This window comes from Macroventuria anomochaeta (assembly GCF_010093625.1).
Source record: "Macroventuria anomochaeta strain CBS 525.71 unplaced genomic scaffold BU25scaffold_20, whole genome shotgun sequence".
NCBI classification, from domain to species: Eukaryota; Fungi; Ascomycota; class Dothideomycetes; order Pleosporales; family Didymellaceae; genus Macroventuria; species Macroventuria anomochaeta.
This window is the reverse complement of record NW_022985381.1, coordinates 553,723-566,170: the sequence shown is the minus strand read 5'-3', so window position 1 is coordinate 566,170 and position 12,448 is coordinate 553,723. Positions and strand designations below refer to the sequence as shown.

Genomic DNA, 12,448 nt, shown 5'->3' with positions numbered 1-12,448 from the left:
CTTTGTGGATGTAGCAACCGAGTAGCGTGCCAAATTTCCTCTTACAAATCCCCAAGACAGCGTTACATTTTTGTCGCAGCTACCCATGGAGACAAGGTATGAACAGGGTCCTGCAGAACCGTGGTACTGTTCTGGCCCCTTACTCGAGAGGAGAGCCAGTTGATACCGTGTGTAAACACTGCCTGATTCCTTTTTCACGACCGACCTCGCGTGTTCTCACTTGTCCAGTAACAAAGAGCTGTGGGAAAGGCGTCAACAAGCGTACTGTACAATACGAGAGCTTTAGTTAACCATTATTGTAATTTTGACGAGCAAAACAGGTCTGTTTTTCCCTTGTGCATTCAGTCGTGACTTTTTGTATTCACAGACGGAACGAATGCATGCTCTGTGAACCAATCAACCTACTCAAGGAGTTTCACGGACAGTGGAAGAGAGTTGGGAGTGTGACGATTTCCTTGGTGGTCTTCTTATGAGAAGACTACATTCGAGGTGGAAGTACCCATACATATAGCCCGTATCGATGATAGCCACTACTAGTCAGATAGAAACAATATGCAACGACTTCTTATGGTTACCATCTTCGCTACCACCTCAAGAGTATGAGTTGTGGTCGTTGCGAAGCACAGCAACCCTGTCGAGCATTGGCCGCAGACGAACTTGATTGGTCAGGGCCTCCCCGCGCCTTCCCTTCCCTGCAACGGCGCGATCACCCCCGAAACTCCGACTGTCGTTGTCGACAGCTGTTACTAACCAAATACAACAACAGCGACAACAACCCCAACGAAGCCGTTTGACGCCTACGGCCACGATGCGGTCCTTCGCCACGATTGCCAGCCTTCTGTTGGCGTATTGCACCGCCGTATACGCAACCGCCCTTACCTACCGCCTCGATGCACACGAGAAGGCCTGCTTCTTCGCAAACGTAGAGCACAAGGGAACCAAAGTCGCATTCTATTTCGCCGTACAGTCTGGTGGCTCATTCGACATTGACTACTCGGTGGTTGGCCCCGGATCGAATGGCGGACAAGAGAAAGTCATCCTCGACGGAACCAAGGAACGACAGGGCGACTTCGTCTTCACAGCCAACGAGGTTGGCGAGTACCGTTTTTGCTTCAACAATGAGATGAGCACCTTCGCCGAGAAGCTAGTTGACTTCGAGATTGCTGTACGTGCTCCCAGGCGCTGTGCATCTGCAGTCTGAAAAACCTACGCCCGATACAGTGGTACTGACACCCCCAGATCGAGAATGAGGCTCCGCGAGCCGCCATTCCCTCAAAACAGGGTTCCTCGCCAGAACAAACCACCGTCCTCGAAGAATCCATCCTCAAGCTTTCCGCCCAACTCTCCACAATCTCGCGCAACCAAAAGTACTTCCGTACCCGCGAGAACCGCAACTTCAGCACCGTCAAGAGCACCGAGAAGCGCATCTTCAACTTCAGCCTCATGGAGGGTGGATTGATGGTCGTTATGGCGGGTCTGCAGGTCGCAGTCGTGCGGTTCTTCTTCCAGGGCGCAAGGAAAGGTATTTTATAAATCCTACCTTGGTGCAGTACAGGGGATGGGCGGCCACTGATTCGATTCTGGCAGGCTATGTCTAAGCGATCTGCGATTGACGCGCCAATATCAAGAAGAGAGGCATCTTACGACGCCGTTATGGGAGTGCAAGCACAGCCACGGTCGTCGATGGTCACAACAATCGTGACTCTGATATTAGGATGTTTGGAAGGCGTTGCGGGGCTCAAGTTTCAGCCAAAAGAGTTGTACCACTAGGATGCATTACAGGGATGTCACGGCCTAGGCATAGGGTGACAAATGAATATTTTCTCGACCCAAGTGCTTCGCTCAGGGTTCGATTCTCTCGATTCTCCCCTCTTTAATATTTTGCACTCGTTCAATGGATCACTTCTGGGATAGAAAGAGCCCATGTTATGCCGCGCTCATGTCCGTAGTATGGACATGCTCGTGGATGGTCGGATCGTACCTGCCTTGAACGTCCTACAGCTCCTCCTGTGGCCTGGACTGTAAGTCTCAACCATGGTACTGTTATCGCGTACCCAAAATAGTCCTGTCAATAATACATCACGACCCTACAACCGTGGTAGAGACTACATGCACGTCACATCCAGTCTGGTCTTTCCCCATCGTTACATCGAAACGCTCGGACAGCCGCTCTGGAGTATCCTTGGAGGCCTTGGCCAGTTAAACACTACACTTCCCCTCAACAGCTCCAGTATCGTTTCTCTCACAGTCTACAAAATTCACAGGAAGCGTAGTATATAAGGTAGGCGTGCCCTGGCCCTAGAGCCCCGACTTCGTCCAGTACCTTCACATTTAGCTCTACAGCACCTTCCAGCTTTACGCTACTACAGTCTCACCCTACTGAATACCTCTGACGCTGCATAGCCTCCACCACACACCACACCACACAAACGAGCTTGTGTAGCACTTATCATATCGACCACCAGCATCGTAAGTACCTTCTTTGTAATTTTGTTGCATTATTCCTGTGGGTGAACACCCCGAGTCCCTCCTGCCTCACCATATGCTAACTTCCTCCAGCCTACCACACCAACCACCACGATCGTAAATATAGCTTTTACGATACCCACCACTCAGAGCACTGTGACTTCCTCCAGCCTTGATCCCGACATATTATCGTAAGTTTCCCCTCTTCAATTTTCTTTCCCGATTTTCCAAGTTTTCGGTTGTTCAACTCCTTCCTGGCTCCAGTTCAACCAAGGTTGAGTGTTGCGGTATCAGCCGGCCCTTACGAAACCCCATTACCCTTACTTAGTTTGTTCTGTACTAGCACGTTCCAGGGACAGTATATATCGTCATGTTGTAGCTAGGTAGCAACTCAGCGCAGTATTATATCGACCCGATAGTCCTACGTTATCGTTTACCGTAGCTATCAGTATACTACAGCGGCCCATGCCGCCACATTGGTCAACATCGTCGGTTCTATTCTTGTAGTCTTCTGAGGTTGGGTATTGCGAGTCCTTCTCGGCTCCACTGTGCTCGATCAAGGCAAGCCAGTATTCATGATTGCGGTTTTCACAATCCTTGTCGTTCAGGATAATCGAGGTCCTCCAGCCCCTGGTCACCTCAACCACGGTTCTCCTGGGTCGTAACCATAGATATCTACAATTATCGCTAATCGGAGTACTCTGAGGTACTACAGGATCTGGTTTGAACATTCCCGGACATTTTCGATGTCCAAGAATTGGTGATAGCGATTTCCGAGCTCAGAGTACCTGACAGTGCGCTGAATAACCTTCAGTCAAACAAATGAACGTCATTCATGCCACTCATAAACTTCTCGCAAGCAACGACCATGCGTGATGTGCCAATCTCGCAACTTGGCCATGCCTTTGAGTTCAGTGGACACCTCTACACTCAGTCCCCCAGCGTCAAAAAATCCTAGAGTTCAATGATACGCATATGCTGAAGACCTCCTGGCTTTCATCTAAACCAACAAACCCGTAATTAGAATATAGACATCTCAGTGCTCATAGCATTAGTAAACACAGTGTTCGTCAATGCGATCAGCAGACTCAGAGTGCTGAAGACCTTCACGACAACGCACAGAGCCATAGATCTGGAGCCGATGAATTATCGAATCGCGCGCCGGTGAGGTGATTCAGAGGACTGAAGATCTCCAGAATGTGACTTCGTACTTCGGAACCGAGACATTAGGAAATGCGATTCTCGAATCGGATGATGTGTCTTGGAGTGCCGAAGACCTCCAGGGTCAGACTTGCGTTGTGAGATTGGGAATCCAGCAGGGGACGGATTTTCGCGTCCGATGTAGCTGCTGAGGGTGCTGACGACCTCCAGGATTAAATCTTGATGGTTGGAGTTGCGACGGACGGAGTCCAGACTGCTGAATGCCTCTAGGCTTTGCCCTTTCACACCCACCATGCAGCGGCTCCAGTAATAGCTCAACGGGCAACAGCTCAGAGCCCTCGACCTCGCCTCCTTACCCCTCCTCACCCCATTCGGGCTTGCGGGGCTTCGACACACTATTCGAATACGAATTCGAGGACTTCGAGCGATATGAAGGTGGCCGACTTTGTTGATTTTGACGGGACGGGATGTATTGTGGTGAAAGTATCCAGGCTACGCCGAACCGTATTCTCCCGGCTTTGTGCCATGTCCAACGCTCTATTTCTCTCTAGCCGTTCGGTCACCCTTTATGTTGACACCAAACAGCTGGATTGTCGGGACACCTCTAGGATTGACACGCCAGCTTTGATGCGTTGGCAAACACACTATAACCACGCTTTCTTCTTTTGGTCCGAATTCACGCTGGACACACACTACACCAATACCCCACTAAAGACAGCCACCAACATGCAGAGATTCATCGACGTCTGCACCGCTTTCACGGCGTACTCGCTAGTATTCACGGTGCATGCGGCAGTGCCGATGCTCATTGCGCTTATGTTGGGCAGTACGTACAGTTTGTTATCGACACGGTATAAGCAGGGTGTGGTCCCACTGTAATTGGTGTGACGGTGTTTGAGATCAAAGAGCTGTTTACTGGACCAGTGTAGAGCAATATGCAATTATTGATGTCTAGTAACGGTCCTTCTTGCATTCCCATTCCAGTCGCTCGGCTAGCTGCTCCCACATCGGTTCGGCGCCGACTCTACCTACGCTTCTCAGACCTGCGGTGATGAAGGGTAGGAGTCGAGTAAACTCTTTGTCGACCATCTGAAGCGCTTCTGTAGGACTGCGGCCTATTGAGCGTCTTGCGGCTTTGCTCGCAGCAACACCTCCATCGCCTTCCACATCGTCATCTGTGTCCGAGAGCTGCACTTGGTCCAACAACGGCGCGCTACTCTTCCTCTGTGGCGCGGACGGCCGTGTGCGAACGGTTTTGCTTCCATCTAATTCTGTGACGGTTTTCGCGAAAAGTACACCTACATCCAGCATCTCAATGACAGCTTTGTGGAGAGGCTGGAGGTCGCTCGACAGTAACGCTCGCTCCTGTAGCTTCGCCACGTACTTGACGTGGACGTCTGCCATCTGGTCGATGTCCTCAGCCTTCCCCATTGCGGCCTCCATGTCTCGACTTGTGAACGCAACGACCGTTTCAGTGTAGTAGGAGCGGAGTATATCGACGAACCAAGTGAGTCGGTGTTGGAGTTTGTAGATGAGCTGTGCAGCGTTCTTGATCTTGTGAGACCGCGTGGGTCGAGCTCGTTGAAGAAGGTATTTGACGCGGTACGTCTGCAGAAGGGCGGTGTGGAACTGTTGGTAGATGGGCATCGCGGTGCGTTGTGTGATGTTCAGAATCGACCAGTGCAGCTGAGAGGATCGTTAGCGAAGCGATATCGCGCTGGACGTTTGGACTTACCGAATAGTCAACAGACACAGCGGCCAGTCCTTTGACGGACGGACCCTGATCCTTGCTCTTTGCTGAGCGCACCACGATCTTCTCAGCATCTTGTGCCTGTAGCACGTCACTGAAGATGCTCCGAGCGAGCTCCGTCAGCATGTATCGGTCGCTCCACCCTCGATGTCCAGAATCCATGCGCTCGAAGATAGCGTTCGCGAAGTTTTCGAACACAGCGCCGTTGCTGCCCAGGTACAGCATTTGGAAGATGGTCAAAATGCGCATGAGGCCCTGAGTATCGAAGATATGCGTACGCAGGGACGCAGATGCCAAGGAGTACTTGCTCCGAATCCACCTCTCGAAGCCAGCATTGAATAGCTCTGGAAAGGGCGATAGAGGAACGTCGTCTGAGTGACCACAGACAGAATGATGTTCAAGGGATGGCTCAGAATCGAGCTCGTTCAGGAGTGCATAACCGTGTCCAAGCTCCTTGAGGAATATGACGCTCTTTCCAGTGTTGAAGATCTTCAAGGCGGCAGGTTGTAAGAAAGATGGTGACCGCAACTGATCCTGCGCATTACGGCGAAGCACATAGCGATCATGCCACATCGAGGCGACATCACTGCCTGAGTCGTTCTGGAAAACAAAGAATGTCTCGTCGTTGGCTCCTAGTTCGCCGTTCTCCATCCATCGCCGGATAGGCTTGAGGTAAGTTCGCAGGCAGTCGAAGAGCATTGTCGAGAAGAAGTCAAAACTCGATTTCTGGAGTGTCATTTGAGCAAGTGTAGTCTGGGTAAAGAGCTCCTCCAAATGGCTGAATGGGTTAATGAGTAGCCGTGGCTCGACGTCCGATACGATCTGCGAAAGGCGTAGTATTTGCTCGGACTCGACCAGGACATCATTGTACAAGGCCAGCAAGCTCACTGCTACAGGGGACTTAGGAACAAGGTAGCGTCGTTGCAGTTGCGATAGGCGATCATCGTAATCCAAAAGGCGTTTTCGGGTGGCGGCTTCGAATGTCTGGATAAGCGGTAGTGTAGACGGCCGTCTCGTCCACTGTCTCAGCCGAAGTATGTCTTTGCCGATACTCGCAAGTTGGGATAAGAGGTGATCGATGGTGGCGGGTATGGCTTGGCTCAGCTTGAAGCGTGCGTTGACGCGTACACTGCTTCGTTCCTTGTCCACGGTGAATAGGCTTGTCTGTAGCCCAGCGAGCATGAACAGTGTCTCTCGAACAGCCTGAAGCTCCATGATATCAATCTTGGCGCCATCTTCAGCTGGGTGGGAGGACCAGAATCGTGCTGCTTCGACGTCTGACACGAGCGCATCGTTGGTTGGATCGATGCAAGTCCCTGGATCGTATGTATCATCCTCATCAACGCTGGTCGCAGGTGTGGGCTGCTGTTTCTTGCGCTTTGGAGGGATTTGTTCATCGCCAGACGACTCAACGGCGTAGTCAATGTCCTTCCATATGTCCTCATCACTGTACGGATCCCCTTCCAGTATCTCGTTCCATGTTAGCTGCAGCGGTGGACTCGGTGGCTTCAGCAGGTCCAGTGCCTCAACACGCGTGTTCTCCAGCGGTCTGTCAGAAAGCTGAAGGAGCAGTGAGAGGAATTCAGGTTTGAACCTGTTGCTAATGCCCTCCAGCTTCTGTAGTCTCAGCTGCAACGCATCAGCCAGATCATCGCGGTTCTTGATGCGGCATTTCTCGTCCAGTCCGGCAAAAATGTTCTTGACATCAAATTGGTTCGTTCGAGCATACTGATGCCCGCGCAGGCCTCTTGCTGCGAGGTCTTTGGCGCGTTTGTACGCCTGTTTGTTAGTGGTAGGGTCGAACTGCAGGATCGAATGTACAAGCTCATCCGTGAGGCCTGCTATCTTCGCGTTCTGGGCCATGTCGGCGCGCCCTTAGTCTGCAGCTCATCTGGCTCTCATTTGTTGACTATAGCAGCGCGAGGCTGTTGTGGTGGCACGCGTTGAGGTGACAAGCCCACCGGGCCCCACACTCCAGTTGCGCCTTCCCCAATGTGGCTTGGCACATTACGCACTCCCAGGTGAAACTTATCGACGAGTCGCATGTCATCTCTGCAAGATGGGACAATGTTTGCATCCTCGTCTCGTCGCACCTTTGATACACCATGGCGCTGCCGAAGAGCATGCGCATCCTGGCGGGTGCCACGATATGCGTCTTCGTCTTCTTGTTTGTCAAGATCTTGAACGCACCGTCTGCAGGTGAGCTCCAGGTACCGACTAAAGTTCCGCTGTCGAAAGATGGTCAATGGGACCACGACCCACAATTAGATCGTAAGTCTTCACGAGATACGCTCCGATTGTATGATGCGGTAGCTCATCAGAACATACAGCATCTGGAGAGCCTCCAGAGCCATTGCGACGAGTCGATGGAAACAACTACGCACCGAACAACCCGAACAGCGCACGCATTAACGCTACACTCCTGAGCCTGGTACGCAATGAGGAAATCGATGACCTGCTTCAGAGTATGCATGATCTTGAGAGGACATGGAACCACAAGTTCAACTACCCATGGACCTTTTTCAACGACAAGCCGTTCACTGAGGACTTTAAGAAGAGGACACGGGCAGCTACGAAGGCAGAGGTTCGATATGGTACGTATGGGCGCAAGTAGACACCCTGTAGCCACCGCTGACGTTTGCTCCCCAGAGCTTGTTCCCGCCGAACACTGGGACGTCCCATCATGGATCAATGAAGACCTCTACCAAGAATCCGTCTCCCTGCTGAAATCGCAGAAAGTACAATACATGGAGAAGAAGTCATATCACCAGATGTGCAGATGGAACAGCGGCATGTTCAGTGAGCACCCAGCTCTGAAAGACGTGCAATACTACTGGCGGGTCGAACCGAACGTCCACTTCTTCTGCGACGTCGACTACGATGTCTTTGCATGGATGCAGGACCACAACAAGACCTACGGCTTCAACATCAACATCTACGATAGCGCCGAGAGTGTCGCAACACTATGGCCTGAGACGAAGAAGTTCCTCGACGACCACCCCGACTACGTACACCCGAACAACGCGCGCGAGTGGCTGGAGGATGGCAACAGAAGGCCGGAGAACAACAAGAAGGCAAACGGATATTCGACATGCCATTTTTGGTCAAACTTCGAGATCGGTGACCTGAGCTTCTGGCGCAGCAAGAAGTACCGAGACTATTTCGATCACCTCGACCGTGCTGGGGGCTTCTTCTACGAGCGCTGGGGCGATGCACCTGTGCACAGCGTCGCGCTCGGTCTGTTCGAGGACAAGAGCAAGATCCACTGGTTCCGTGATATCGGCTATCAGCACATTCCCTTTTTCAACTGCCCCAACAGTCCGAAATGCAAGGGATGCGTCACAGGCCGCTTCACCGACGGCGAGACATGGCTGAACCGAGAAGACTGTAGACCACTGTGGTTCAAGTACGTCGGTATGGACTAAGCCTCGCGCTCGTTTGTTTCTTCGACAGTTCACAATACATTGCGCGGCGTTAAAGCTGAGCTGGCTCAGCATCAAGCATACATATGTACATCTACACTATACCACAGCCTCAGTCACAAGCATACACTGGAAGGCGTTGGAAGGATGGATCAGCGCTTTGGCGATGTTCGACCTGAGGCTGACTCGACGACTCTGTCGTCTATATATACCAATAGACCAATGCTTTACTCCTCAGTATACCCAAAGCGATTCTCGCTTGCCGTGATATGGGAGACCGCAAGATGTGAGATGATTCCAGACGTTCTAATATGCTTTCAGGTAGTGTGTTAAGTGTCACTCACGCCCCAACATGACAATGCGGCTCTCGCAGCAGGGCATGAATGTCTCCAATGGCTCGGTAATGATGTCGACCACGTTGCAGTCCTCCATTCCCAGTGTCATTGTGACGGGTCTTGGAAATTTGGGGATCTGATAATGACACTAGCATGGTCTAGAGACAAGGCTGGAGGGTCTTGGTGGGTTTCGTAGGATGAAGTGGGCTGTTCGTATCAATGGGAACAGTTGAGAAGCATCGTGTGATGATTCTGTCTATCTGAACTACAAATGTGTGAAGGAAATTGATCGCTGTGAAGGAGCTTGGCCTAGTTGGGCTATCGTACAGATCACTATCCATAGGGCTGAGGGAACGTTCCCTGGACACTGACAGTTCGTGGTCTTGTGCAACGGAAGATGTCATGGCAGGGTTGGAGGGGGGTTTGACGTCTATGTCATGGCCGTGCAAGACGCTGCTTGTAGATTCGGAGGTATTGATCTCACAGAAGCCCATGCAAAGCTCTCCATCGACCTTCAGATACTGGATCGAAGGCTGTAGCAGAACAGCCAAATAATGTAACCTGACGAAAGCCTGGAGGCATTCAACACATGTCTAGGTCCCTCCACAGGGTAAGAGTTGCTTCACGCATATCATGATGACATGGTGGAGTGATGCCCGAACGAGTATGCAGAGGGAGTAGCTTAGTGAGACTGCACGCAAAATCGGAAGCATACGAAATTCTAAGATTTGATACAGCGCATAAGAAGGCACATCGAAACAGCGGTTAGCCTAGCGGCTCGCGTTAGAACCAGATGGATAAAAGATCATGAAAGACGGAGGGAGGAGATGCTCTTGGGCCGTAGTATGAGCTCGAACTCGGCTCCGGTGTTGAAGGGGAGGTAGTCTGCATTAGAACATTGATGGGAAGGTGGAAATTGGAAACAAAAGCACAGGACGGTAATAGAAAATTGGTACCGAGGTTGGAAGGTCATCGAAGATGGGAAATTATCAGGATTGTGGCTTCGTCCCGAAGCCACAATTACTTTCAGGTGACGGTACTGCCTACGAAAGAAGGATTCATGGGAAAAGTACGCGAGATGAGTGGCAAGAGTAGCCGAGTGTGCGCAACCTCATGTTCTTGCCCACAGAACCTCAACACCACAAAAATATCATCAATATCCATCGCGAAACTAGAAAGTTTGAGTATTGCATCACCCAATCAGAGCCTCGATATTTATCACAATAGGTAAGTAACAGTCTCAAGCGAATTTGTGGGGTAAAATGCGAATCAATTCAAATTTGCCGTCCAGGGATATAAAGCACGAAACTCCCTCTGAACACCATTTATCCTTAACATAAGGAGATAATTAACTCAAGAGAAATCCCAAATACTAAGTCACCAATAGCACCAAATCCTCAGGATAGAATATCGACAAGAAATAAAGAAGGAAGAAATAAGTTAAAACCATGCGCCATCCCGCTGCACCAACAATAATTGCCGTCCTTCTTGGCTTCCTGGCCTTTATGATTATCTGGGGGAAGATCAGGGGCGATGGCCACCACGAAGGAAATCCGCATCCAGAGGATATACCGAGGAGAAAAGAGGAGGAAGAGAAAAACCACACCGAAGACAGTTAGTCTTAGGCGGGAGGAGCCTGTTGCTATTGCTGCTGCCTTCGCAGCTTGTATTTCTCTCGCCAGATCATACTCTCTCGGCCCTCGTTAGGTGCTTTTGAGATCCGCGAGGGGCACGCTTCTCCTTATCCTTGGTCCCAGGCTTGCGACCACGCTTTTTGGGTGGTGGAGAGGGTGGGGGAGAGGGAAAGTAATCCGGAATAGGAATAGCAACATACTTTCCAGAAGAGGAATGTTGGGAACTTGGTGGTGTGGGTGGAAGGGTAGCCGGCTCACCAGGAACCGGATACAATATCGAGAAAGGATTGTACTTGTCCTCCCACCGCGAAAAAGACGCGTTCCAGGCCAAAGTCTCTTCCGGAGAGATTTTGCCAAGGTACAAAATATTGTGGAAAAGCAAAGCATGCTCTTCCTCAAATGGCGAGGAGGACCACAACGCAGCTATTGCTATAAGAGCAAATTTGTTAACCTACGCTGCTTTGTCTCCACCGGAAAGAGCTGATCTCCAGCCAGCAATCCAGTATTTGACGCGCTATGCAGTGTCAGTAAGGTAAGCAACAACAAGAAGGTATTTACGTACCTCTCTATCCTTCTGGAATGATGCGAGTTCGACACCGTACTTGGCGTAGGCTTCTGCCCCTATGGCCATGGTAGAATCGGCTATGCACACGTTAGCAATCAGCACAAACATCCAAAGGCGACACGACGGCATGAAAAGGCACGCATCACGGTGGAAGTACACTACACGTAGCCCCGGAGGCACTCAAGGTGACAGGATTACGTACTGGACTTGGACATATTGAAGATGTAATGGGGTATTGGTGTTGAAAGGTGTTAGAAGGTGGGGATGTTGGTAAGTAACCGTTGTATTCCTTCGTACATGATTTTTTCCCTTCAGAAAAATCAATTTACTCACAATCAATCAGAGTTCCAACGGACGATTTCAGCACGATTATTCTACAATCAAATTTCGGAAACCTACAGCTCAATATGTGACGGTTTATGGAGTAAAGCGGTCATGTCTGCCACGTGTGCTGGTGCAGTGCTCTTGTCTGTTCCAATGGCACTTTCTGCCTGAACGACAGATACGTCATGTAAACAGACCCCGTTGGGGGTCGAGAGAGAGACAGAACAACACAACAGAATATACTGATTTTACTGCTTCGCGCGGTGACCCCTGACTTACTGCCCTGCGCGGTTACACCTTCACTTATTGCATTCACTGCAACACAATAAGTGCGGAGTCGCATCAAAGAACTATTTTCACAGATGAGTGAACACCCAAATGCCTGCCATTTGCTGCCGACCGCTATCGTGATTACGAAAGCCTCGGGGTCGCGTCTGCATGTTTCGAAGGTCTCCACTCCATACTTTGGCTCAATACCATGGGCAACGTTCCACAATGTATTCTTCACCAAGATTCTGAGGACTCCCTAAACCGTGCACGACGATTTCAGGTGGCTACAGGGCGGTCTACGCGATGTAACAAGGGTGCGAAGAGCGTTCAAAAAGCTTCACGTAGTCGGACAACCTACATCTGGCATCGCCTGCGTGTAAATCATCGCCATCGTTCGCGCATTACACCCTGACATTGGGCAGGTGAACTACCAATAATGGCGTAGACGGGCCTTGCCGGAAGAAGAACATCGCGTACCCAAGCACGGCTCGATGTTACCGTGGGCTCCTGAACCAAAATTG

At 50.8% G+C, this 12,448-nt stretch overlaps 6 protein-coding genes across 6 annotated transcripts; 3 read left to right on the top strand and 3 right to left on the bottom strand.

Moving 5' to 3' along the window:
- Positions 1–808: 808 nt before the first annotated feature.
- BU25DRAFT_459413 (supernatant protein factor, C-terminal domain-containing protein) lies at positions 809–1,598 on the top strand (the record flags this gene model as incomplete). Its single annotated transcript, XM_033710274.1, has 3 exons — positions 809–1,165; positions 1,240–1,522; positions 1,588–1,598. 3 exons carry the CDS (start codon positions 809–811, stop codon positions 1,596–1,598), a joined length of 651 nt encoding a protein of 216 aa, XP_033560923.1.
- Positions 1,599–2,602: 1,004 nt separating this feature from the next.
- Positions 2,603–3,290, bottom strand: BU25DRAFT_93321 (uncharacterized protein). Its single transcript, XM_033712264.1, has one exon. It carries the CDS (start codon positions 3,195–3,197, stop codon positions 2,835–2,837), a length of 363 nt encoding a protein of 120 aa, XP_033560922.1. The 5' UTR covers positions 3,198–3,290; the 3' UTR covers positions 2,603–2,834.
- A 1,288-nt stretch (positions 3,291–4,578) lies between these two features.
- Positions 4,579–7,284, bottom strand: BU25DRAFT_394881 (uncharacterized protein; the record flags this gene model as incomplete). The annotated part of the gene is made up of 2 exons (XM_033704763.1): positions 5,363–7,284; positions 4,579–5,313 (listed from the first exon to the last, which is right to left on the bottom strand). Exons 1-2 carry the CDS (start codon positions 7,238–7,240, stop codon positions 4,579–4,581), a joined length of 2,613 nt encoding a protein of 870 aa, XP_033560921.1. The 5' UTR covers positions 7,241–7,284.
- Positions 7,285–7,440: 156 nt separating this feature from the next.
- On the top strand, positions 7,441–9,029 carry BU25DRAFT_411691 (glycosyltransferase family 15 protein). The gene is made up of 3 exons (XM_033706622.1): positions 7,441–7,648; positions 7,708–7,971; positions 8,027–9,029. Exons 1-3 carry the CDS (start codon positions 7,483–7,485, stop codon positions 8,800–8,802), a joined length of 1,206 nt encoding a protein of 401 aa, XP_033560920.1. The 5' UTR covers positions 7,441–7,482; the 3' UTR covers positions 8,803–9,029.
- A 1,271-nt stretch (positions 9,030–10,300) lies between these two features.
- Positions 10,301–10,890, top strand: BU25DRAFT_411690 (uncharacterized protein). The gene is made up of 2 exons (XM_033706621.1): positions 10,301–10,361; positions 10,522–10,890. Exon 2 carries the CDS (start codon positions 10,583–10,585, stop codon positions 10,751–10,753), a length of 171 nt encoding a protein of 56 aa, XP_033560919.1. The 5' UTR covers positions 10,301–10,361; positions 10,522–10,582; the 3' UTR covers positions 10,754–10,890.
- Positions 10,796–11,376, bottom strand: BU25DRAFT_93274 (uncharacterized protein). The gene has a single exon (XM_033712263.1). It carries the CDS (start codon positions 11,153–11,155, stop codon positions 10,838–10,840), a length of 318 nt encoding a protein of 105 aa, XP_033560918.1. The 5' UTR covers positions 11,156–11,376; the 3' UTR covers positions 10,796–10,837.
- Positions 11,377–12,448: the final 1,072 nt, after the last annotated feature.